This window comes from Phyllobates terribilis, unplaced genomic scaffold, assembly GCF_046119375.1.
Source record: "Phyllobates terribilis strain yellow unplaced genomic scaffold, ASM4611937v1 Scaffold_4__5_contigs__length_816908805, whole genome shotgun sequence".
Lineage (NCBI taxonomy): Eukaryota > Metazoa > Chordata > Amphibia > Anura > Dendrobatidae > Phyllobates > Phyllobates terribilis.
In genome coordinates, this window is record NW_027362764.1 from 468,863,392 (window position 1) to 468,888,782 (window position 25,391).

At 39.5% G+C, this 25,391-nt stretch overlaps 2 protein-coding genes across 3 annotated transcripts in view; one reads left to right on the top strand and one right to left on the bottom strand.

The window, feature by feature from the left end:
* WRNIP1 (WRN helicase interacting protein 1) overlaps positions 1-25,391 on the bottom strand; it is a 91,935-nt gene that overhangs the window by 36,840 nt on the left and 29,704 nt on the right. For both annotated transcript variants that reach the window (XM_073678689.1, XM_073678688.1), the window contains 2 exons: positions 24,133-24,365; positions 1,378-1,583 (listed from right to left, as the gene is read on the bottom strand). In XM_073678689.1, the coding sequence (XP_073534790.1) occupies positions 1,378-1,583; positions 24,133-24,365 (439 nt within the window). The remainder of the gene's footprint in view (positions 1-1,377; positions 1,584-24,132; positions 24,366-25,391) is intronic.
* Positions 24,086-25,391, top strand: part of MYLK4 (myosin light chain kinase family member 4) — a 291,340-nt gene continuing 290,034 nt past the window's right edge. The window contains exon 1 of the mRNA XM_073678684.1: positions 24,086-24,409. The gene's annotated coding sequence lies outside the window, so the exon portion shown is untranslated. The remainder of the gene's footprint in view (positions 24,410-25,391) is intronic.

The window sequence follows — 25,391 nt, forward strand, 5'->3', positions numbered from 1 at the left end:
CAGCTGGGGGCTGATATTAGTAGCCTGGGAAGCTCCGTGGGTATTACCCCCTTCCCAGGCTTCAAACATCTGCCCCAGCCGTCTGCTTAACCTCCGCTAGAGCCTAAAATTAAGGGGAACCCCACGCCAATTTTTTTAATAATAAATCCTTTATTTTAATACTAAATGACAAGTACAGTAACCAACACTATCACTGTACTTATTATATATGTGACTGACATGTTTCTATCTATCTAATCTATGTGTGAAGCTCTATTCTTTCTGTTCTAAATTGTCGGGTACAGATGCTGAATTGCCGGCCGGCTTTTTTAAAGAGACGGTGCATGAAAACACTAATATTTTTTTTAATAAATCCTTTACACTAAATGACAAATGCAGTAACCAACACTGTCACTGTGCTTCTTATATGTGTGACTGACATGTTTCTATCTATCTAATCTATGTGTGATGCTCTATTCCTTCTTGTCTAAATTGTCGGGTACCGGTGTATGCCGCTGCTGAATTTGCCGGCCGGCTTTTTTAAACAGAGTGTCTTCTGAGCAGTTTGTCAGCTTTTGGACACCTTTGCAGGTGTTTTCTATGTGTTTCTATGTGTTTTTGTTTGCCTGCCATTGGTTTTAACGGTGTTCGACGGTGTTCTAAGGTGTTCGACGAACAGTTCGACGAACAGTTCCTCGAACATCCCGGTGTTCGACGAACCGAACCGAACCCGAACACTACGGGGGTGGCTCAACACTAGTCAGGATCAGAATACACCGTTCACTTGACATTTATTACCATGAAGATATAAAGTTCTGCATACTTATTTCTTTGAGATTTCTGAATTTCAAAGACAATAAAAAAAGTTTTATGAAGAAAGATAAATATATGCCTAAAACTGAAGTACTTTGCATTTTAACTCCAAAAAGAGCTAAACTACTGTCAGCAGTTATGAATTCCAAGCTCTTTTTTACTCTCTTCTTGACTGTATCCATCAGCTGATCTAGAAAGTTCACACCCCCATCCAACAATTACTGCATAATCCAATCCCTGGCAATATCAGCAAGCTTACAATTTAGTAGCTGTAAATTTCAATAATTAGCTCCACACGGATCTAAACGTCATAAACACAAGGTAAACTTACTGCAATACTAAAACAACAAAAACATAATGTTCATGCTCATATCACTGCATTAGAGAGGATAAACTTAAACCCAGTGACAAGTTTATATGAATAGCTAAACACAGATCCGTCTGTTCGTAAACTAGATAAGGACATGTTCAGCTCTTCTTACTTGCCAAGCTGGGTGTCCTATCTAAATTGCTGACGTGAACACCAGTAACAGCAGAACATGCCTAATCACTATCACCTTATTAAGATAAGTTGTGTATGCTCACCAGCTCGATCATAAAGAATATGGGAGCGCTGCAGGCCTTCCTTAATGTGCTCCTCCTTTATAATCATTCCTTGCACTTGTGAATCTGCTCCTGCAGCAAGTCGAGATTGAACCGACAACTGCAAGCCATTCAGCCCTGTTCTGGCATCGCCATCACAAAGATGTGCTAAAGTTGTTAACGCTTTAGCCTCTATATACATTTGGCATCTAAAACAAAGAAATAGAAAACGTCAGTAGGTAGTATTTATAACAGACATAAGTAGTAGAAAAAACATTCAGTGCAAAAAAAAAAAACAAAAAATGTAACATTCGGATGTTATCCTACTTAAGGAAATGCATGCATTAGCACATTATGATAGTGGTCACAAACTTTTTTGCCTTGGGAGCCACATTCAGCTCTAAAAGATGGTCACAACCCACAATCTGTGCAAAGAAATCGTGCAAAACAACGATGAATCATTAAATGATTATCACTGGTCGTTAGAGTTATTCTGGTTATTAACCCCTTAAGGACCCTGGGATTTTCTGTTTTTGCATTTTCGTTTTTTGCTCCCCTTGTTCCCAGAGCCATAGCGTTTTTATTTTTTGGTCAATATGGCCATGTGAGGGCTTTTTTTTTGCAGGACGAGTTGTACTTTTGAACGACATTACTGGTTTTGCCATATCTTGTACGGGAAAAAAATTCCAAGTGCGGTGAAATTCCAAAAAAAGTGCAATACCACAGATGTTTATTTTTTTTTACCACGTTCACTGAATGCTAAAACTGACCAGCCATTATTATTCTCCCAGTCATTGCGAGTTCGTAGATACCAAATATGTAGAGGTTCTTTTTTACTTAAGTGGTGAAAAAAATCCAAAGTTTGCTTAAAAAAAAAAAAAAAAAAGTGCCATTTTCCAAGAACCGCAGCGTCTCCATTTTTCGGGATCTGGGGCCGGGTGAGAGCTTATTTTTCGCGAGCCGAGCTGAAGTTTTTATTGATAACATTTTGGGGTAGATCCGATGTTTTGATCGCCCGTTATTGCAATGTTGCGGCGACCAAAAAAAGTAATTCTGGCGTTTCAAATTTTTTTCTCGTTATGCCGTTTACCGATCGGATTAATTCTTTTTTTATATTGATAGATCGGGCGATTCTGAACGCGGCGATACCAAATATGTATATGTGGGGTTTTATTTTATTTTGAATGGGGCGAAAGAGTGATGAGCAGATCACCTCTATGTAGCAGAAATGCTCCTGTGCTATGAGCGCCGACCACTAGGTGGCGCTCATAGCGATCAGTACATGACAACCACTGGGGTCTGCTGCAGACCCAGGGTTGTCATGCCCACACATCGGTGACCAGCGATCACGTAACGGGGTCACCGATGGGCGGGGTAAGTGACGAGCTTCCGGAGCGGCGATGTTAAATGCCGCTGTCAGATTGACAGCGGCATTTAACATGTTAACAGCCACAGGTGGATCGCGATTCACCCGCGGCTGTTGCGGGCACGTCAGCTGTATAAATCAGCTGACATGTGCCCGGGTCAGTGTGAGCTCAGCGCCGGAGCCCGCGCTGAACAGGGGGTGACAGCCTGGTGCGCACTAATACGCCACAGGTTGTAAAGGGGTTAAAGGGTTATGTGGGTCGCAGGGTGAGTATCTAATCATCTTCCTTATGCTACGTTCAGACGGCCGTTGTAAAACTAGGGCTACTCATGTCCGCAAACTGAGGATGTGAATAGCATATAGTCAGATTGTAAGCCTGTGAGCAGGGCCCTCACTCCCTCTTGGCATCTGTTGAGCTATGTGTTACTCTGTTATGCCTTTATTGTCTGTACAAGTCCCCGCTGTAATGTAACGTGCTGTGAAATATGTTGGAGCTATAGAAATAAAAATTATTATTATTATTAATAGCTATGTACAGCCCCATGCGCTTGTCCACATAGTGAATGAGTGCAGGAGTTGTGTGCTATAACCAGTCTGGCTTGTATATAGGACTAGACTGCAGCATGCTGCAATGTTTTTCATAGAACATAGGCTTGCATTTGTCAATACACGGACCGGAAAGAAACATACCCCAAGGCTGAACTTAACAGCCTCATCCGCATATATGAGGCTGCCGAGTTCAGGTCAGGAGACCAGTAGCCGGTCTGTGCATTGTGGTTCGTACTGGCATCTATCTGAATTCTGCCTTATACCGATACTACACTGTATTAAATACACCACAGCACCTGATGTCCATATAATTAAGTTATTTAATTTCTCACACAAAATGTGTCGAAATCAATTCCAATCACAAAATTGAGATTCTTGTGTTATTTAAGGATCTTAATCTTACCAGTTACAGTCGGAACCAGAAGTTTACATACCCTATATAAAAAGACACATGTGCATGTTTTTCTCAACATCTGACCAGAAATCAGAATAAACTTTTCCTGTTTTAGGTCAATTAGGATTACCATAATTTTTAATATTTTCCAAATGCCAGAATAATGAGAGAGAATGTTTTAAGGAATTCTTATGACTTACTGCAAAGTCAAAGGTTTACATACATTTCATTAGTATTTGGTACCATTGCCCTTAAATTGAATGACTTGGCTCAAACGTTTGGGATATCCTTCCACAAGCTTCTCACAATAGTTGAGAATTTGTCAGGAGGAATTTGGGCCCATTACTCCTGACAAAACTCCTGCAACTGATCCAGGTTTGTAGGTCGCCTTGCTCGCACCTGCCTTTTCAGCTTTGCCCATAAATTTTCAATAGGATTGAGATCAGGGCTTTGTGATGGACAATCCAAAACATTGACTTTGTTATCCTTAAATGGGTTTTCCCACAAACAAAAGTTAATTTTAAAAATTGGCTGTCTGACCGTGTACAGAACATACCACATCTCCTGGGCAGGGGAGGAAGCAAAAGACAATACAGACATTACAGCAGGGAATAACAGAGGATTCATTTTGTGAGGTAAAATATTTCACTGCCTGTTTTTAAACAAAATATTTTACCTCACAAAATGAATCCTCTGCGATCCCCCACTGTAATGTATTTGTCTTTTGCTTCTTCCCCTGCCCAGGAGCTGTGGTATGTTCCGTACACGGTCAGACACAACCAATTTTTAAAATGAACTTTCGTTCATGGGAAAACCCCTTTAAGCCACTATATTACCATTTTGGCAGTATGCTTCGGGTCATTGTCCATTTGGAAGACCCATTTCCGCCCAAGCTTTAACTTCCTGGCTGATGTCTTGAGATGTTGCTTCAGTATTCCCACATAATCTTCTTTCCTCATGATGCCAACTATTTTGTGAAGAGCACCAGTCCCTCCTGCAGCAAAATAACCCCACAACATGATGCTGCCACCCCTGTGTTTCACAGTTGGGATGGTTTTTTAGGCTTCTCCCTTTTTCCTCCAAACGTAACGATGGTCATTATGCCCAAAAAGTTTAATTTTAGTTTCATCAGACCACAGGACATGTCTCCAAAAATCAAGGTCTTTGTTCCTGTGTGCATTTGCAAACATTAACCTGGCTTTTTTATGTTTCTTTTGGAGTAATGGCTTCTTCCTGGCAGAGTGGCCTTTCAGCCCATGTTGATACAGTACTCGTTTCACTGTGGATATTGACACACACTTACCAGCTTCCGCCATAATCTTCACAAGGTCTTTTGCTTTTGTCCTTGGGTTGATATGCACATGTCGGACCAAAGCACGTTCATCTCTGGGACACAGAACCCATCTCCTTCCTGAGCGGTATAATGGCTGGACATTCCCATCTTGTTTGTACTTGTGTATAATTGTTTGTACACATGAACGAGTCACCTTCCGGTATCTTGAAATTGTACCCAAGGAAGAGCCAGACTTGTGTAAGTCCACAATTTTCTTCCTGATATCTTGGCTGATTTCTTTATACTTTCCCATAATGCTACACAAAGAAGCAGTGTGTTTCAGTAATGCATTAAAATACATCCACAGATGTGTCTCTAATTAACTCAGCTGTTGCAAAAAAAAAAAAAACTATCAGAAGCTTCCAAACACATGACATCATATGGGCAGTCCAGAACTGTTTAAAGGTATAGTAATCTTAGTGTATGTAAACTTTTGACTTTGCAGTAAGTAATAAAAATGCCTTAAAACATTCTCTCTCTCATTATTCTGGCATTTGGCAAATATTAAAAATTATGGTAATCCTAATTGACTTAAAATGGGAAAGGTTTATTCTGATTTCATGTCAGATATTGAGAAAAACATGTATGTGTCTTATTTACATAGTGTATGTAAACTTCTGGTTTCAACTGTACATGCTCAATGTCATCAGTACTGTCCTGACACGGTACCTCGGGCACGCCTCTGAATAGATGTGTCACATTTTGGGCAGCCCTAATACCTCAAATGGACATCTACGCCAGCTATAATTTATGTCTATGCCCTGTAATTTCTGACCAATTTAAAAAAAAGTAAAGAAAAGACTAATCATGTGGTTGCAGCGATGCTGGTAGTAACTAGATCCAGCACAGCTGTAACAAGGCAGATTTTCCATCTAAGTGCAATTTCATTGAAGTGCAATATAAAAAATAAATATATAAAAATTAAATACACTTCCTACTCTTTCTGACCTTTCAGGGAAAGAATATAGAAATACAAAAACAATTAAATAGATTAAAATGGAAAATACACAGAAAAGAACATTCCGAGTCAATTACTGTTATAATTCTAGCCGTGACTCAAGTAACCTAAATGGGACATCTAATACATGAAAAATGTTCTATTTTTTTCAAACTATCTGCTTATAATTCGCAAAAAATTAGATGTATATTAACGATAAGAAAACACTTTATTGGAAATGAAAGAAAAAAATAAAAAAAAAACACACACACACATCATGGTCAGTGTACAGACCGTAAAGTTTTGGTCAGGAGACCCACTGCCAGTCCGTGCATTGTGGTCCATACTAGGACCGCATTTTACAGACATCTGAATTACCCTTGTTAAAATGAAAAATTTGGGGCTAAATCAAAATTTCAGTGGGAGAAATATATCTACCGTATATTTTTTCCATTCCAACTTATGTTAATTATTGTGAAGCTACTGAAGGGTTAACAAACTTCCTGATTGCCGATTTGAATATTTGGGTGTCTTCCAATATATAGGCCCCTCAATCATTTCAAATATGAATAGGTCCCTAAGAAATACGTTATGTATATTCTCTTGAATATATGAAAGATTACTGCTAACTTTAAAGCCTAAACCAATATATGCGAGGACCAAAAGTAATAAATATTAGCTATATTTGATTTAGGTATATAAGGAATAAAAAAAGGAAAAATTTCAGCCTACCATACATATGCCATAAGGGTCCACTGGTGCACAGAAATACTTGGTAGCAAATCCAGGGATGAGAAGCAGTAGGAAGTAGATAAGACGCATCGCAGAGCATGTTGCTGGAGCGACTCCGAATCCTAATGCAGTGAGTCCTCCATGTCAGGGCTCAGCAAACATTTTGCTGATTTTCACTGTGGTGATTCTTCCACACTTAGGCTTAGTGTCTACGATGCAGCCAGAAATGAAGCAGAAATTTTCCTGAGCATTTCTGCATCTCCTAGGCAGAAAAACGCATGCGGTTTTTACATGCGTTTTTTACGCATATTTGCCATGCGTTTTTCCAATGCATTGTATAGGCAAATACGCATGCAGAAACGCACAAGAATTGGTCATGTCCATATTTTTTCTGCGAGTAAAATCTGCGCAGAAAAAATACGGACCATGTGCACAGAACTTGCAGAATGTCATGGGATAAGGTATGCAATGCGTTTCTGGAGCGTTTTCGCGCTGCAAATACGCACCAAAAAACGCACCAAAAACGCATCGTGGACACACAGCCTAAAGGTTATTGGTATAGACAAGGTGCAAAGACAAATACGTGGAGGAGGTAGAGGCAAGCTGCTCTTAGCCAGAGAAGCCTCATGGATTCTTAAACTTAACTCTCGCATTCCCAATGGTCTCAATTTTCGCAATGATCTAATGTACATTTTTTGATACTTTTTTCTAAAGGTGTACTTAATTCGCCAGCATACCATGCATATAAGTTTAAATTATGCATATTACTGAGCAATTATCCTCAGGAGGATTTTCATTCACTAATGAACTTCCTGTTCTTTGTTGTCTCCACCCTATTTTCTCTTTTGTTTTCAGTCCATATGTATATATAATGTCTTTTAACTATAGCAATGTAACCTATGATTAAGAACCCCTGTTTGGTTCGAAACGCGTAAGGTCTGCCTTACATATGGCGCTTTTTTAATGGAACTAATAAAATGGACGTTTTAACTTTACATTTCTTGTGATGGATACGGAAAAGGTGCTGGAGTTTTTCTTATCTACTTCCTATATTTGATTTATTCGTAAGTTAAACTACATCTAACACAATAGACACAAAAATGTATTGGTGGATATATGGTAAATAGATGCCAAGGATCACAACAATAATAGAGAAATGCAAGGAAACATACAAAAAAATGCATATAATTAAGAGAAGTAATAAAATGGTACGTACAAAGTCAAGTACCCACAGTACGTTGTTTGAATTGGAGTGCCAAGAGGATAGTGATACTGATACCTGAGAGAATAGTGGAATAAAGTACACACACTAGTAAGTAGCATTGGCTCACCCACCAAACACCCTAAATAAATGAAAGGATGTTTGAAAAACAGCAGACATGTGGTAATTGTTATTAACTTTTTTTGTGTGGTATAGCTATCAGGTTTAAAAGGACATAAAGAACTAATTTCAGATATTTTGATAAATACAAAACATATTGATCTGAATTTACCACTAACACAAGTATAATGTGTCACGATAAAAAAGAATTCAAGATTCACTGGGGTATGTATAAGCATTCCTGAAATATTACAACAAAGTGACAAGTCAGATTTGAAAAATGGGGCTTGTTCACGAAGGCCAAAACTAGCTAAGGAAGGAAGGGGTTAAATTATGTTCAAAATTTCAGTTACTTTTGTTCATTTTTAGATTGTTTCCTTTGGGGAATAGGTTGGAGTTGGTAAAAACTGCTTTTTGGACTAGTGGTGTTTTTTTTTTTTTTTATTTATTCCACTCATTGCCGATTTCCCCCAGTTACAGGAAGGGCTGTGGAGTCAGAGTTGTGGAGTCGGAATAAAATGTACCAACTCCGACTCCTAAAATATATAATAAATTGGGTACAGTAGTTCAATGCAGTTTGTGGGGAATATTTTTTAATAAGAATTTGGGAAAGTTATGAAATATCCTATAAAGGTCTGCCCTATTCCTGATCTAAGGGTGTAGACTTTTAGCGGAGATGAATCTGTGCTACAGTAAATTTATCACTTAAACATGAGTCATGTATGAGGGAGTCGGAGCCGTGGAGTCGGTGTCGTGGAAACTGAGGAGTCGGAGGTTTGGCTTACCGACTCCACAGCCCTGGTTTCAGGGGACATGCAGCCTCCTAACTGCACAGATAATCTAGGTCTGCCAAGAGAAATCACTGCTACGGCTTCCTGCATTTCCTACATAGAGCTCTTTGAGCACAATTTATACAGTAATTTGGAACATAGCGACAGTAATAATTAATCTCTAGCTTCTCTATAGAGCATATCTGTCAAACTCTGGCCTGAGGGCTAAATCTGGCCCGCAGAGTGGTTTTATTTGGCCTATGACACCAGAAACACCACCCCTATGTGGGGCCAATATACTTTATAGAGGACTATGTGGTGCCCATTATACTGTATGGTGGACTATGTAGGACCCATTATACTGTATGGAAGACTATGTGGGGCCCATTATACTGTATGGAAGACTATGTGGGGCCCATTATTCCGTATGGAGTACTGTGTGTGCCCATTATTCTGTATGTAGGACTATGTGGGGCCCATTATTCTGTATGGAGGACTATGTGAGGCCCATTATACTGTATGATGGAGGACTATGTGGGGCCCATTATTCTGTATGGAAGACTATGTGGGGCCCATTATTCTGTATGGAGGACTATATGGGACCCATTATTCTGTATGGAGGACTATGTGAGGCCCATTATACTGTATGATGGAGGACTATGTGGGGCCCATTATTCTGTATGATGGAGGACTATGTGGGGCCCATTATTCTGTATGATGGAGGACTATGTGGGGCCCATTATTCTGTATGATGGAGGACTATGTGGGGCCCATTATTCTGTATGATGGAGGACTATGTGGGGCCCATTATTCTGTATGATGGAGGACTATGTGGGGCCCATTATTCTGTATGATGGAGGACTATGTGGGGCCCATTATTCTGTATGATGGAGGACTATGTGGGGCCCATTATTCTGTATGGAGTACTATGTGCGGCCTATTATACTGTATGGGGGACTATGTGGGTCCCATTATACTGTATGGAAAGCTATGTGGGGCCCATTATTCTGTATGGAGGACTATGTGGGGCCCATTATAATGTATACTGGTTGGCCTGCACTTTGTCCAAGTTTTTCATTTTGGCCCTTTGTGTGCTTGAGTTTGACATCCCTGCTATAGAGAGTGTCTGACAGCTGGCTCCCCAACTGTGTGCAGCCTCTGAGTCAGCAAGGACATTCTGAAACATGTTCACAAAAGTCAAATACAGACTGACATGAGCTTAAAAACATTTACCTGTTTACAAGTAGTCATTTTTTGTTTTATAACATTTCTAACTATTTTTTTTATTCAAATGATCGTTTAAGGAGGCCCAGGAGCGGAGATCTCTCCACATGTGTTTTGTACCATCTATGTTACATCTGTGTCTAACAGCAGCATTCAAAGTAGAGCTCTGATTGTTGCTGTTAACCATTAAAACCCACTGATGTTTGACAGTGGTGTTTAAATGGTGTGGATGTACTACTTAAAATGTAAAAAAAAAAAAAAAAAATCTATGCAATCTTGGTATCACCACAATCGTAATGACTTGGAGAATCATGCTGTCAGGTCATTTTTATTGTACAATGAACGCCGTAACAATAAAAGCCAAAAGAAAATGGTGGAATAGCTTTTTTTTTGCCATTTCATCCCATCTGAATTTTTTTTTGTTTTTCAGTCGATTACATGGTAAAATGGATATTGTTTTTATCAAAACGACAAGTTGTTGCGCTGAAAACAAGCACTTGTATGACTATGCTGATAAAAAAATAAAATAGATATGGCCCTTGGAAGCAGGAAGTAAAAATAACGAAGTGCAATCATGAAATTGGGCTGCAGCGGAAAGGGGTTAATACTTAAACACTGTGTAGACCAACTTGTTAGTTTTCACTATCAATTAAAAAATTATTAATCCACAACAAATCTATAGAGTGAGATGAGGATTCAGTGATAACTTATCAGCTCGAGAGACGCCTCAGGTTGGTTTTATAAACACTACATAAAGTCAAAAGGAATTCCGTATTTAAAGTGCTTAATCTTGCGTGAGTGCTAATGCCAGGTGGCAGTCTGCTTTCATGTGCATACTATACTACTATTGGGAAACTGACAAGTTAGGAGAGGAAACATACTTAAGCAATGCCTTTTCTTAACCACAACATAAAGGACATCTAGTGGATGGAAAGTCTCTCATGTGCGTCACTGAAGATAGAATGAAATACCAAATATAACCACAGTCTGCCTTGTTATCGGCAGGAGAATCTAAAAGTAGCAGTCAATAGATTAATTAGAGAATACCAAAAAGTGTCAGCTACAGGTGGTGTATTACATGACCTGACTGCAACAAAACTATAAAGCATTACAATTTGACACACTTATTTTCAATCTTCATATGTTGAAGTTTTATTCAATTAAAATTATGTAAAGACGGGAATCTTAGGTCATGTTCAGATGTCCATATATCCTGCTCGTACAGACCGGCTGTGGATCTCCTGACGCAAACTCAACAGTGTCATAGTCATATAAGAGGCTACTGAGTTCGGTCAGGACACCGGTAAGTCTGGATGCATAATAGAGCACCACATCACAAGGCAAAAGTGATAAGTGGCTTGGTGAACAAAACAATTGCATTTTTGATCCATGGCCAAGAAACTCCCCAAATCTCAATCTTATTGAGCACCTGTAGTCAATTTCATAAAGCAGGTGGACAAACAAAAACACAGAAATTGTGATGAGCTCCAAGCACTGATCAGACAAGAATGTGTTGTCATCAGTCAGGATTTGGCCCAGAAGCGGATATTCAGCATGTCAGGGAGAATTGTGGAAGTCTTGAAAGATAAGGGTCAACACTGTAACTACTTTACATAAACTTGACGTATTTGTCAATAAAACCTTATTATACTTCAGTAACCATAGAAAAGTATGACAAAGATCTAAAAACAATGAAGCAGAAAACTTTATGAAAACCAAAATCAGTGTCTTGCTAATAAATTTTGACCACGACTGCACACACCCATCATGACATCAGCATTAGGAAGTCTGCATGTGACCAGATCCACTCCCCTCAAAATGGGGGATCACTGAGGATATTCCGACTCCTGAGTCACTTGCAAAGATAGGTAACTGGACGTCATTAATTCCTGCAAAATCAAGACAGTCCCATCAAAACACGACCAATTTCATGACAAAGAAAATGCATTCACATTGGAAAACTGACAATGCAAAAGACGGTTGGAGTGGAGATGAGAGGTAGTTTAATTAGCAAGAAGACCACCTTTAAGAAATACAATAATAAACGATTCAAGTTACCTGACCGAACAGTACAGTCCAAAGAATAAGAAATGTAAATATATTAATTACAACTCAAGTATCTAATCTAAAATCTAAATAATCTAGCCTAAAATTTGAAAGAAAAACAAAAACCAAATTTATAGGTGAACTTAAACTATTGTTTACCTGCCGTCACATTATTAATTAAGAATTAATTAATTTAATTAATTAAACACATATCAAACTACTTGCGGAATCAATCTTGCACTTCCAAAAGCCATGTAAACAGGGGTAAAGCTTTCAATTCCTCATTAATTTTTGCAGGCATTAAAGTTGTCATTTGTTACTATATTAAGCTCAGAATCGCCATTCATCAGGTCTGAAAGGACTCAACTGTACATGGCTCAAGCTGCTGGAAATGAAGGGCTTGGATGACACTGAAAGGACATAAAGATTTACCGTATATGAAAACAGACAGCACCCAAAACTAGCCCAGTATTTCAACAGCATCACTTCAGATATCATTTCTTCCCTTACTCCAAGATTTATCTGACCCTAGTATCATCAAAAACACCCCCCTACAGTATCAACCCTCAACAAAAGGGCTGTGAACATAGTAAGCCACAGTCAGTCCCGACTCCTATTTTTCCCACACTCCGACTCCTTTATGAACAGCCAATAATTTGTAGTAAGAAATTTACTGTAGAAAAATAGTAACATTCCTGTATCACTATTTTTCCTTTTATAAATGATAGAATGATAGGCCATTAAATATATTTATATTAACATTTCTGAACTTCCTAGGACAAGATATAAATTAATTAAGGAATAGTAAATCTGGATAATTTTTCCTTATTTTAAAGCTGGAGAGGGTTCATTTTCATACCCTCTGACTCCACACAAAATTATCTACACCTCCAAAACCCTATCCTTTTCCACCTGCAGAAATTTTTTTTTCCATCCTCTAGTATAATTTTCTCAAGTATTATATTGCGACCCTCCAGTATTTACCACCTTCATAGAAATGAAGTGTTTACTCAGTTGTCGGCACCATAACCTCTTTACACTGGCAGCATTGAAGCCTGAGGGGTCAGCTGCTCTTACAGCTCCTGAGCCATGTAACCAGAGAAAGGAAATCTGTCTTACTCTCTGATACATAGCACAGGAGCTGTGGGTAAGAGCAGCTGACAGTCCCTAATAACTATACAGCAAGTATAAAGGAGGTATTGTACCAACAGCTTGACACTTGCCATTTATTTGGGGAAAAATATTGCAAGGAAAGGTGTGATGCAGTAAAAGTGCTGGGCTGTCTTTTTATTGGCAATAGCAGTGCCTCCAGTATCGGGTAGGGGTGATGCGCCATGTGCTGTCACATAAATTGCATGCCCCTAAAATTACCCTGAAAACACAGTACAATTAAAGGGAATCTGTTAGCCCCTGGGACTTATCAGACCTCTAATATGGCACAGGTGATAGAAATGTAAATCTATACCTACCTGTATGGACCATATTAGAGGTCTGCTTGCTTTGATATATCTTTTTATAAAATCCGTTTTCCTAGGCTTGGCGACCGAGGGACGGCAAGAAATGCCCACCGACCTACTTAATTTAAATATCCCCCCCCCCCCTGCACATCACAGGGCCCTCTGACGTGCATGCTAGATCTGCACAACCAGTGCAATGCGCCTATAACTTAAGGCGCGTTTTTTTTTCTCCCAGACAGATTTTACTGCTGGGTTCTAGTGCGTAGGCGCCGGGGAGTCATTGTGATTTCCGCTCCAGTGACCCCAGGCGTGGAGGGGATATTTAAATTAAGTAGGTAGGCGGGCATATCTTGGCGTCCCCCGGTCGCCAAGCCTAGGAAAACAGATTTTATAAAAGGATATATCAAAGCAAGCAGACCTCTAATAAAGGCCATACAGGTAGGTATAGATATACATTTCTATCACCTGTATGCCCATAGTAGAGGTCTGAAAAGTCCCAGGGCATGACAGATTCCGTTTAAGCTTCATGGATTCATGTGTAGCAGGAATCTACAAAAGGTACAAAAAGCACCTAACTGCAGCAATAAGAAATCATATTACTTTCTCCTAGTTAAATTATTATTATTAAATTATTTCTCATTAACAAAAAAAATAAGTTAGCCAATAAGCAGCGATTCCATGAGAAATTATAACATATTGTGACTTGAAAATTCAAAAGGTGCCTGGTATATTTCCACAGAACCAGCTGACTGTCCTGAGCACCCCCACTGTCCAAGCATGCCTGAATGGAAATTAGAAAAAAAAATAGTCTATTTTCTGAATGAAACTCAGATGTTTTTCACACACTCGTCTGCAGGCACACTATCGCTGGTTTTCCAATATTCAAGTTATGAGTTCAGACAGTGATGTCTGGACCACCTGCGGGTCTCCTCAAGTCAACAGCCTCTTATGTGCCTGTGAGACTGTTACGTTCTGGACAGAAGACCGGGGCCCGTTCAAAAATTTGGGTACATATGCGGACTATGAAACCTGGCAAATGAATGCAGCCTAAAATCTCAGAGTCTCATGCATTTTTAATGTTCTTCTGCATATGTATTCCACTATTGTTAGAATAATTATTGCAAGATCCTGTCACTGCTTAAAGGGAATCTGTCACCAGGATTTACACCACTCTTCCCCCAAAAAACAAACTATACATGCATTTAACTCTTTTAAAACACAAGTCCAGCAATACTATTACATGACCAGTCCCGTTCCTCTTTTACCAAGATCTCAGCGTTTGAATTGATAAGCAAATGAGGCCAAAAATCTATTTGTAGATCTGAAGCCTCTGTCACGCCGACTCTAGTCCCTGCCTACTGCGCGACTTCAGGCAAAGGTGCCATCTGGCAAGCAGGAGAGGGCAACGCTGGGCAGGGAATAGAGCTGGAGTGCCAAATGCTTTCGATCCATCATAGTTCTTCAGCCTCATTTGCATATCCATACAAGCGCTAATTTTTCAGTAATGGAAGAATGGCCTGGCCATCTATAAGGTATTGCTGGCCTTGTCTTTGAAAGAGCTACATGCGTATATAAATAGTTTGAAATGTGAATTTCTGCTGCATGCAGCACGCAGAAAGGGTGGTGAAGCGTAACAGGTTTGGCTACTAGACGTATATAAGAAATTTCAATGATCATCTGGACATTACCACAGTTGATGGATTTTTGGACTTTTTAGCAAATATATTATTCAACTATAAGCACTTTACTATGAGAAGTCTTTATAAACACTTGAATTGCACATGAATACTGCATTATGTCTTGCTCATTACATGTATACTGATTTATACAGGTTCAAGGTGTTTGCACGGACATTAGTGCAGTAAATTCCTTTTCATGTAGATATATTTTTATTTAAAAACTTTATAAAATAAAAGTATATTCAATAAACGGTCTGCACTGTATATCCAAGAGCAACTTATTTTTCTAATTGAATGTTTTCTACATGTAAATATTAGAAGTTGCCAGGGATCTAGTGGAAGGAGATCTTGGCAACAGTGTGTCTTGTCTCTAAAATAACACAGCATACATCAATCTCTGAGGGCTAGCTAATGAACTTTGCACTTTGTTCTCCTGCTACAGAACAGTTGATCTTCATGCTATAAGGAAAGATCATCTATCAGTAGGAAATACTGTTTAGGGTTTAGGTATTTAACGTATATTTTGTTTTATGATGTGTTTAAAGAGAGTCTGTCACTAATACAAAATGGCCAATTTTGCTCTTATTTTATTCCTGGTGCTACACGGAGTAGTCAACTTTTATCTTTTTTTAAAATTCAGCGTTCGGTTCCAAAGACATGGGTCTTTATATTTAGTGTTACTTTTACCAAGGGGTGCTCACAAAGTAGTAATGTAGAGCAGCTTGAAAAAACACCCTAGAGAATCCTGAGCTATGCCCTCTTGTAAAGACCATTAACCCCTTTGTGACCAATAGACGTCTTTTTACTGACCTGCGATATAAGATAACTAGCGTTCCCCGACAGGTGACAATCCTGTAACTGTCACCTGTACACTATAGCTGTCAACTTGATGCATCAGACACAATCAGTGATGGCACAGACCACGGACGTTAAGCCCCTTAGATTTTGCTGTCAATAGTGACTACAGCATCTATATGGTTAACAGAGTGTGGGGGCTCCCTCTTTAACTCCACTGGCACCCCGAGATCTTGATTGTGTGGTCCTGATGTTTGCCATGGAAGGTTATAGCCAAATAACAGCCTTTGAGTCTGCCGGCTATAGTGGCCTGTTCAGAAGTTATCAAAATTTAGGTGGTAAAAATAAACTTTCATTCTTGTCAAGCCACATTCCATTACTTCCTGAAAAGAACCAGAAGGGTTAATGAACTACCTGAAAGCAATTTTAAATATGTTAAGGGGTGCAGTTTTTAAAATGATATCACTTTTTGGTGGTTTCCAACATATAGGACCCCCAAAGTCACTTCAAAACTGAACAGGTCACTATAAAAATAAGTTTTGTAAATTTCCTTGAAAAAATGAAAAATTACTGCTACATTTTTAAACCTTCTAAAATGCTAACAAAGTAAAACAACACTTTAGAAATGGTGCTGATGTAAAGCAGACATGAGGGAAATGTTAGTTATTAATGTTTTTGTGTGGTATGACTATTGGGATTAAGGGGATAATCATTCAAAGTTTGCAAATTGCAATTTTTTAAACATTTGTCAAATTTCTGATATTTTTAGAAATAAAAGCAAAACATATCAACCTAAATGTACCATTATAAAGTATCATGTGTCACAAAAAAACAGTCTCAAAATCAATGTGATACGTTGAAGCGTTCTAGAGTTATTACTACATAAAGTGACACTGGTCAGATTTAAACAAATTGGTCCGGTCGCTAAGGGGTTAAAAATACCAATAAATGAGAGGCCCCATATCTCTATAACCGTATGGTGGACTTCAAAATAAAAAAACAACTAAAAAAAGAATTACTTAGGCGAGCAGCGGGAATAAAATAAGAGAAAAAAAATGGCCACTTTTGACCTGGTGATAAGTTCACTTAGGGAATGTGTACATGCGCAGTGACACTGCAGAGGTGACCGCACGATACATTGACCACGCACGCGCCGGGAGCCAGAGGTCACAGCGCGTGTACACTGAAGCTGGTAATCACACAGCCTCAGTGCACACGCGCCGGACCAGAGGCCTGACATGTGCAAATGTGCATGCGCCCCCAAACCTAGCGCTTGCCAGGAGCAGTATTCAAATGTCATGGGCGGCGCCAGCACTAACTGAACGCGGCGACCGCCCATGACTGAATGTGAGAATTACACCCCTATGACTGAATACAAGCAGGTAAGAAAGTATATAAAACGTTATTTCATCCTTATACTACAACCGATTTTCATGAAATCAGCTCGTTAGTGATGCACAGTGCATCACTAACAACGCTATGGGGTCAGTGTACATAGCAACTAGGACATGACAGGTTCCCTTTAAAGCCCCCATACACATTAGATTTACGTCAGCTGAACATGCAGATATCAACAGGCTTAACGAATGTGCATTGCGGCTTCCTGATTCTCCCTGATAGGTGATGATGGGGGTGATATGGATTATCCGATTTAAGACTGTCAATCCTATTGTTCTCACCAATATAATCTGCAGCAAGGAGTCCAGCAGCAGCTCTCTCATAGAGAACACAGGAGTGCCTGGCAGATCGAGAGTCCTGTGTATGGGAGATTCAGGAGAAATAGTTCCAGCTGACCAATTGGCCGAACCATCAAAGGCTAAGAGCTAGTGTGAAAGTAGTTGCCTCTTGAAAAAAAATCTCAGTTTTTAAAAGCCTCAAAAACCTCTGTGTGAACATAGCCTTAGAGTTTTTTTTTCTACAGATCAGATAAGATGAGCAATTGTTTCACACTCGCCAAGAAAGTCTGCTATAAAAATGATCTCTAATTGCTTAGTATTGCATCAACAGGAGGTACAATGCATATTTCTCGCTCATGTCTTCCAGAATACCTGTAACAACCTCATTGATGTTCCATGAATTATTAGTTGCAGCAACCATTAATCATTGCTAAGGAGCTATAATCCTAGCAACGAACCATATTCCAATCACAAGCATTCCTTACTACCAACCTCTGCTCGCTTTGTGTCTCCTCGTGTACAGATTTTTTCTAAAGCAGTTTTTTTTCCATGCATTAGCTTCATTACATAAATCATAGGTTAAAACTGTGGGAATCATAGTCCACTCAGTTTAAATGGCAAGATTACAGATCGGGACTACAGACACATGTTAAAATAACCTGACAGTTTTCACCTCTTACAGGTGCACAGTGTAACTAGTCCCTTAAGTGAACAAGAATAAAGCAGAGCCAAATGGACTATCAGGATGGACAGAAGGTCAGACACCCAAACAAGTGTAAAAAGTAATTTATAGCAGAGCACTGCCAAGGAAACTTAAAATACACACATCTAACAACTCACTTCAGCATAATTGACTGGCAGCTGTCATCAGATAATTCTGTTAACAAAAGACCACATCTATCTATAACATTAGCCAAAAATACTTCAGTTAAATGCTTGCTTGTGTGGTCTACCATACAATGTCTAGAACCCAGGCTTTATTCATTATGCAGCCAGTGAAGTTAGGACAGAATACTGCAATTTCCTTTCAGTCAGTCAACTTAGGACACAGTGCTCCATTACGCTGGCTACATTTGCCTGGCCATCTATATTTCTTCTTAGGCCACGGCCCCATTATCAGTATGTGGTCAGTATTTTTTCTCAGGAGTGGGAGCCAAAACCAGGAGTGGGTGATAAATGCAGAATTGGTGCACTTGTTTCTATTATACCTTTTCTCTGATTGTTCCTCATCTGGTTTTGGCTCCCACTCCTGAGAAAAAATACTGACCAAATACTGATAGTGGCCGTGGGCCTTAGGGTGTATACATATGAGACATTCCTTTGTATGCACAGTAAAGGATGAAAATTTGCAGCATTTCCATAAAAGAATGAGCATTCTGCAATTTTTTTTAAAACTAAATTTTATTGAGTATTATGCAACATAAGGTTAAATCATAAAACAAAAAGAACAAACAGCATGTCTCTGCTCATTAATACTGTCTGGCAAAGTTAGCCTTGTCCTTAAAATACCATGGGTCTAATATCTTAACCAAAAGCATAAGATACCTCTGTCAGTCATCAAATATCACATACTTTAAAGGGGATATTCAGGACTTTATCAAAAACAAAAAATATATCTAAGCACTAACAGGCAGGTAGTTGCTGCCTTCCTGCCTGGTGCTGTTCTTCCCCAGCACAGAGTGGTCACAGACTGCTCCTGCAGGCGATTCAGATGTCGCTGCTGACGTCACGTCGACAAAGTGGAGGATTCTTTTCCGCTCTATGTTGAGAGGCAGCTGAATCCCCGGCAGGAGCAGTGTGTGGCTGTTTTGTGCTGTGGAAGAACGGTGCCGTGAACAACAGGTAGGTAGTTAGAAACTACTTACCTGTTAGTGATTTGGCATATTTTTTGTTTTTGACAGTCCTGGATATACCCTTTAATCATGAGAGAATAATCCTCATCACCTGGGGAATAACTTAATGGGGAATCAAACCAAGGCTTCTATACAGTAACGTAACTAGAGCCTGATGGGCCCCAGTGCAAGATTTGGACTGGGCCATCTCATCCTGATATGTCCTTCCACCCAGGTATACATGTCTCTCATCCTGGTATATATATCCCCCATCCTGGTATATGTCCACCATTCTGCCGCTGTTCTTTAATGTAAAGAAAAAAATAAATCATTATACTCACCATGGGCGTACATAGAAGTCATTGGGCCCCATAGCAGAAGTATAATACACTCCCCATAGTTCTTCCTATAGTATAATGCACAGTCAGCAGTCCTCCCTATAGTATAATGCACAGTCAGCAGTCCTCCCTATAGTATAATGCACAGCCCATAGTCATCCACGTGGTATAATGCACAGCCCATAGTCATCCACGTGGCACAATGCACAGCCCATAGTCATCCACGAGGCACAATGCACAGCCCATAGTCATCCACGTGGCACAATGCACAGCCCATAGTCATCCACGTGGCACAATGCACAGCCCATAGTCATCCACGTGGCACAATGCACAGCCCATAGTCATCCACGTGGCACAATGCATAGCCCATAGTCATCCACGTGGCACAATGCACAGCCCATAGTCATCCACGTGGCACAATGCACAGCCCATAGTCATCCACGTGGTGTAATTCACAGCCCAGTCATCCACGTGGTATAATGCACAGCCCAGTCATCCACGTGGTATAATGCACAGCCCATAGTCATCCACGTGGTATAATGCACAGCCCATAGTCATCCACGTGGTATAATGCACAGCCCATAGTCATCCACGTGGTATAATGCACAGCCCAGTCATCCACGTGGTATAATGCACAGCCCAGTCATCCACGTGGTATAATGCACAGCCCACAGTCATCCACGTGGTATAATGCACAGCCCATAGTCATCCACGTGGTATAATGCACAGCCCATAGTCATCCACGTGGTATAATGAACAGCCCATAGTCATTCATGTAGTAGTATGACCACCATGTACTCACAAAATAAAACATTATACTTACCTTCCCGTCGTACCCCCAAAAGTCTACAATAGGAGGGCAACGCAACATCAAGTTTATAAAATCTGCCTCCTCCCCACACCTATGGCAATCTGCAGTGGTAGCTTTACAGATTTTGCATAACCTAATAAGTATCAGGTAGATATACATTTGGATTTGATTGTTATTAATTGGCAGTGAAAAATATTTTGGGAATGTCAGGGAGGGTATGGTTGCCCTCCATCTGACTGAAACTAACAATGACAATGGGGATTTTCCTATGTAATAACTGGATATATAAATAAAAGATGAATTACTTGGGTCCCTGGCTTTTTAAACACCCAACCAGGGGGTATGAGGATATGAGAGAGTTTCCAATGTTTGGAAACTGTGTAGTTAGGACTTGCTGTAGTTGGCACAAATTTAGTGATTAAAAGTTGTGCCCCAATACTTTTGTTCACACAGTGTATGTGCACATATAAATCCAGTATGATGACTAGAAAATATCACTGGGGACCATAAGTTCCGCAAATCCTAATGTGAATTTGTAGAGGGGATGCTATCAAAAACTAAAAGGAGCAAAACCTTTATAGGTGGCATGAATGTGGCCACCTTGCATCTCTTAGCCAAGTTGTCACCAGTTATGTAGAGAGCACAAGGGCCTTGTGAGCAATGGTACCAGACCTTATAGCTCCTGAAGCACAGGAGTCAACCATGATAAAGAATCTCCTTAACCAAATAAAATATCAAAGTTTATATAATTCTAATAAAATAACCAAATGGATTTGTTAAAACAAAATAATTCTGCATTTTGTACAGCAGAAAGCAAATGTAGGCAATGAAACAGTATCTGTGCTACAAACAAGCCATGTTACTTGTGTTTCACAATGTGTGCTATGTGGCAAATAGGATAGTCTTCTAACAGGCTAAAATGATTGATATGCTAAGCATTGGCACAGGCAAGAGCGAGGGATGAAATTCAAAGGGCTGAGGGAATCCCTTCTTGTACACACAGTAATGTGATATGTTTGCATTCAATAACATTCTGTGCTTCCCAAAGTTTCCACAGAGCACGCACATGCTTCCATTATTGAAATTGCTGCTTGGAAGTGGGGAAAAGGTATGCACAGAGGGACCGGGCGTGCACAGAGGGACCGGGCGTGCACAGAGGGACCGATAAGTAAGCAAATTGGTAGAAAATAGAAGGCTTGATGAATCAATTGCATATACAATAGTTCCCGAAGATTTAATTCACATAACACAACTGTGAGTGTTTTTCTCATTTTGCCATATTGGTTTTGCTTTATCATTTATTCCAACAGTGTTGGAAACTGAGAGTACGCACAGTTTGCCTTAGAATCTTATACAGGAAAGTATTCCTAAAAAAGTTTCTTAAAAAAAAACCCTGCAAAACGGCCTAACAGAAACACATGTAAAAATCCTTATTTGTGTGTTTTTGATGTTTTATATTTGCAGATAACATACAGTACAACATAAAATATCCTCATTTCTACTACTGTTTTAAATGCAGATTTTCCTGTGAATTATACTGAAGATTCATCACTAATTTCCTGCACAGTGCACGCAGTCAGGTGTCTGACAAGGGCGAGAGGTCATGTGACTGCGATTTGCATCCACGTGATCACATGCTGACTAGACATACTCGGTCTCACTTAATTTACCTTCATTGAGAGAGGCCACATATGGCTAGCTAAAATGTGACTGGAAGTATGCAAATTGCATAAATACTTGTGGTCACGTGACCACCCGCTCTCACCACAGATATCATAGATTCCTGACAGTGTGTGGTCGCGGGTTTTTGTTAGGTAAAAAAACAAAAAAACAACCATACCAAGAAAAATTATTTCAGAACTTTTTCCACCTTTAATGTCACACATATCTGTACAATATATGTGTACATACAATTTTGGGCATAATTCCAAAAGGAATGTTTGGCGCAAAGCCAACACTGCGGATCACCAAAGGGACACACCACACCCACAGTGAAGATGGTGGAGGCAGCATTGTGCTTTGGGGTTATTTATTAACTGATAGAACTGGGGCTTTGGTCAAAGTGGAGGGAATTATGAACAGTTCCAAACATCAGCCAATTTTGTAACAAAAGCCTTTGCTAAAAACCTAAAGATAAAAAAGGAATTTCACTTTTCAGCATAACAAAGACCCTAAAGCATACCTCCAAATCAACAAAAAAAAAATGGCTTCGCCAGAAGATCAGTTTTGGAGCCCAGCAAGAGCCCAGACGTGAATCAAATTGAAAATCTGTGGGTTGATCTGAAGACGGCTGTACATGAGAGATGCCCTTGAAATCTGACAGATTTGGAATGCTACTGCAAGGAAAAGTGGGCAAAAGATAACCAATTCTAGTTGTGCCATGCTGATAAGATTCCTACCCACAAACACTGCCATAAATTCAAAGGGAACTGCAGCAAAGTGTTAGTGTACGGGTGTGAATATTTATCCAACCACATTATCTTAGTTCATTTTTTGTCCCACCCAGAGATTTTAGTTTATATTTCAATTGAATTGTAAAATTATAGGCAACATTAAAAAAGGTAGAAAAAAGTTCTGAAATTACTCTTCTTGGTATGATTTTTTTTTTTTTACGTTATAAAAAATAGCATTTTAACAGGGGTGTGTAAACTTTTGTCAGCCAAAAGAATATCAATAAACAAAATTTTCTCACTTCACTATGAGTGGTTAGACCACTGTCTCAGCTTTACTGAAATGGATAAGTCAATCACACTTTTCAACATTGGTATGAAATCAAAGAGACATGCCCATAAATTTTAATGAGGTTTCCGGGATTACATTGTAGTTGACCAAAGGGTTTCACACACATAAAATAACAGACGCAGCTATTGTCACCCATCATAAGTCCCTCACTGCCTATCCGCTATTGTCTGAGTATCTTGACAGGCTGCTGCAGGGAAGTCATGACTACAGCACACGTAACCACTGCAGCCAGTCACTGAGAATGTAGACAGCAAAAGACACTGTGCTCTATGTTTGGCTACAGTGATGATATGCACTGTAGTTAGAGGTAACCGCTGCAGCCTGTCAACAAAGACTAGAATAGTGCGGGAGAGGCAGCAATGGGAGTGCGGTGGGTGAGTATAGCAGCGTTTTTTTATTTTCTACGTCTATAATCCTATGGGCAGATCAACTTTTATTCCCATTAGTGTGGATAATTAAGTATCTTTTAGCTAACTCTTAGGAATTGGTTAACTAACATTAAACAACTTTCTTGTTTATTTATAACAAAAAATAGTTACATTTGTGCAGTTTGCAAAACTTTAAGGAGCCAAGCAAACTTTTGAGGCTTATTAATTTAAGTAGCAGAGGGGACACTAATGTGTGTACACTTAGTCTGCTGCAATAAGTTGCTACTGAACATTCCCCCTCCCTTTCCACCTCCCCTTTTTGGCCACTTGACAAGTTAGACCCTTCTTTTTTTGTGTACCAATGCCTGTCTGTTGCTCTATCACTTACTCTGAGGTATCACTGCTACTGCCCTCAGCCTTTTCATTCTCCTGCAGAACGTGGATGCCCAAGGAGTGCACTGCTCGCCTTAAGATCATCTCCATCGCTTCAACAGAGAGCTTCTCCAGAACAATAACTCTGCAGCGGCTTAACAACGCATTGTTCACCTGGAAAGAGGGATTTTCTGTTGTTGCTCCAATAAGAGTGATTGTTCCACATTCAACGTGTGGCAAAAAAGTGTCCTGGGCATGGGAGGGAAGCAAAAAGAAAATCTCAAGTATCCTGAGTAAGTACCCACATCTCAACATACAATCTGCATAGAATAAGTGAGGAAATACTTGTCAACAGGTTACATATGTGGATGTCAAATATATTTGTAATTCTTTTAGTCAGTGGGAATGTATATGGGTATATATAAAAAAGACCGGAAGTTACAAGATGCTACACGTTGCACCCATTCCATGAGGGATTAGAATTAAGCTAAAATCTGCAAGCTTGACATTACCATCTTAAGTGCCTGAGTGACAGCTTCCATCCTTGTCTTCTAATATGCCAGATCAGCTTGTGTATCCACCAGAATACAGGCACTTCTTTCACCCTATGATAATCTCACAGTCTATTTTAGTAAATTTGATAGTGTGTCAAGATCATGTCGTCTTTGACTGAAGTAAACTACTGCAGCTGATATTATAATTATTATTACTAATACTATAATGTGTTTTATTTCATTTATTATCTTTTGTTACATATCCACGAGGCTGCAACAATTAATATTGTAAAATGGATTTTCATATACATAGATCATTTCATTTATTTAGTTTTCACGGTAACATGGATCATCTCATTTCCTGAAAACAAAACAACAATTACAACATTTTTAAATCATCTGGTATTAATATCTGTAGGTTTATTACAGATTCTGAAGTACGAGATAACCCAAGTGTAGTATATTAAACTAACCTGTAAGGGTAGAAAGCCTCACAGGGTTACTACCAGCCATAAGATATTGCTATGCACAGCACATGCCATAAATTTCTGATAGATGTTGGTCTCACCTTTGGGACCCACATCTATTTTCAGACTAGGCCAGCATTACATGCTTTACAGTATGGAGAGCTACACATAAGTGACTCTCTCCATATATGTGAATGGGAGTTCCAAAAACTGCCAAAGCCCATAGCCACCTCTCCATTCTGGACATTGCTTGATGGGATCAAGACAAATTCAGGTGCAGTCAGTGGGACTCCCATGACGTTTGTGGCACATCC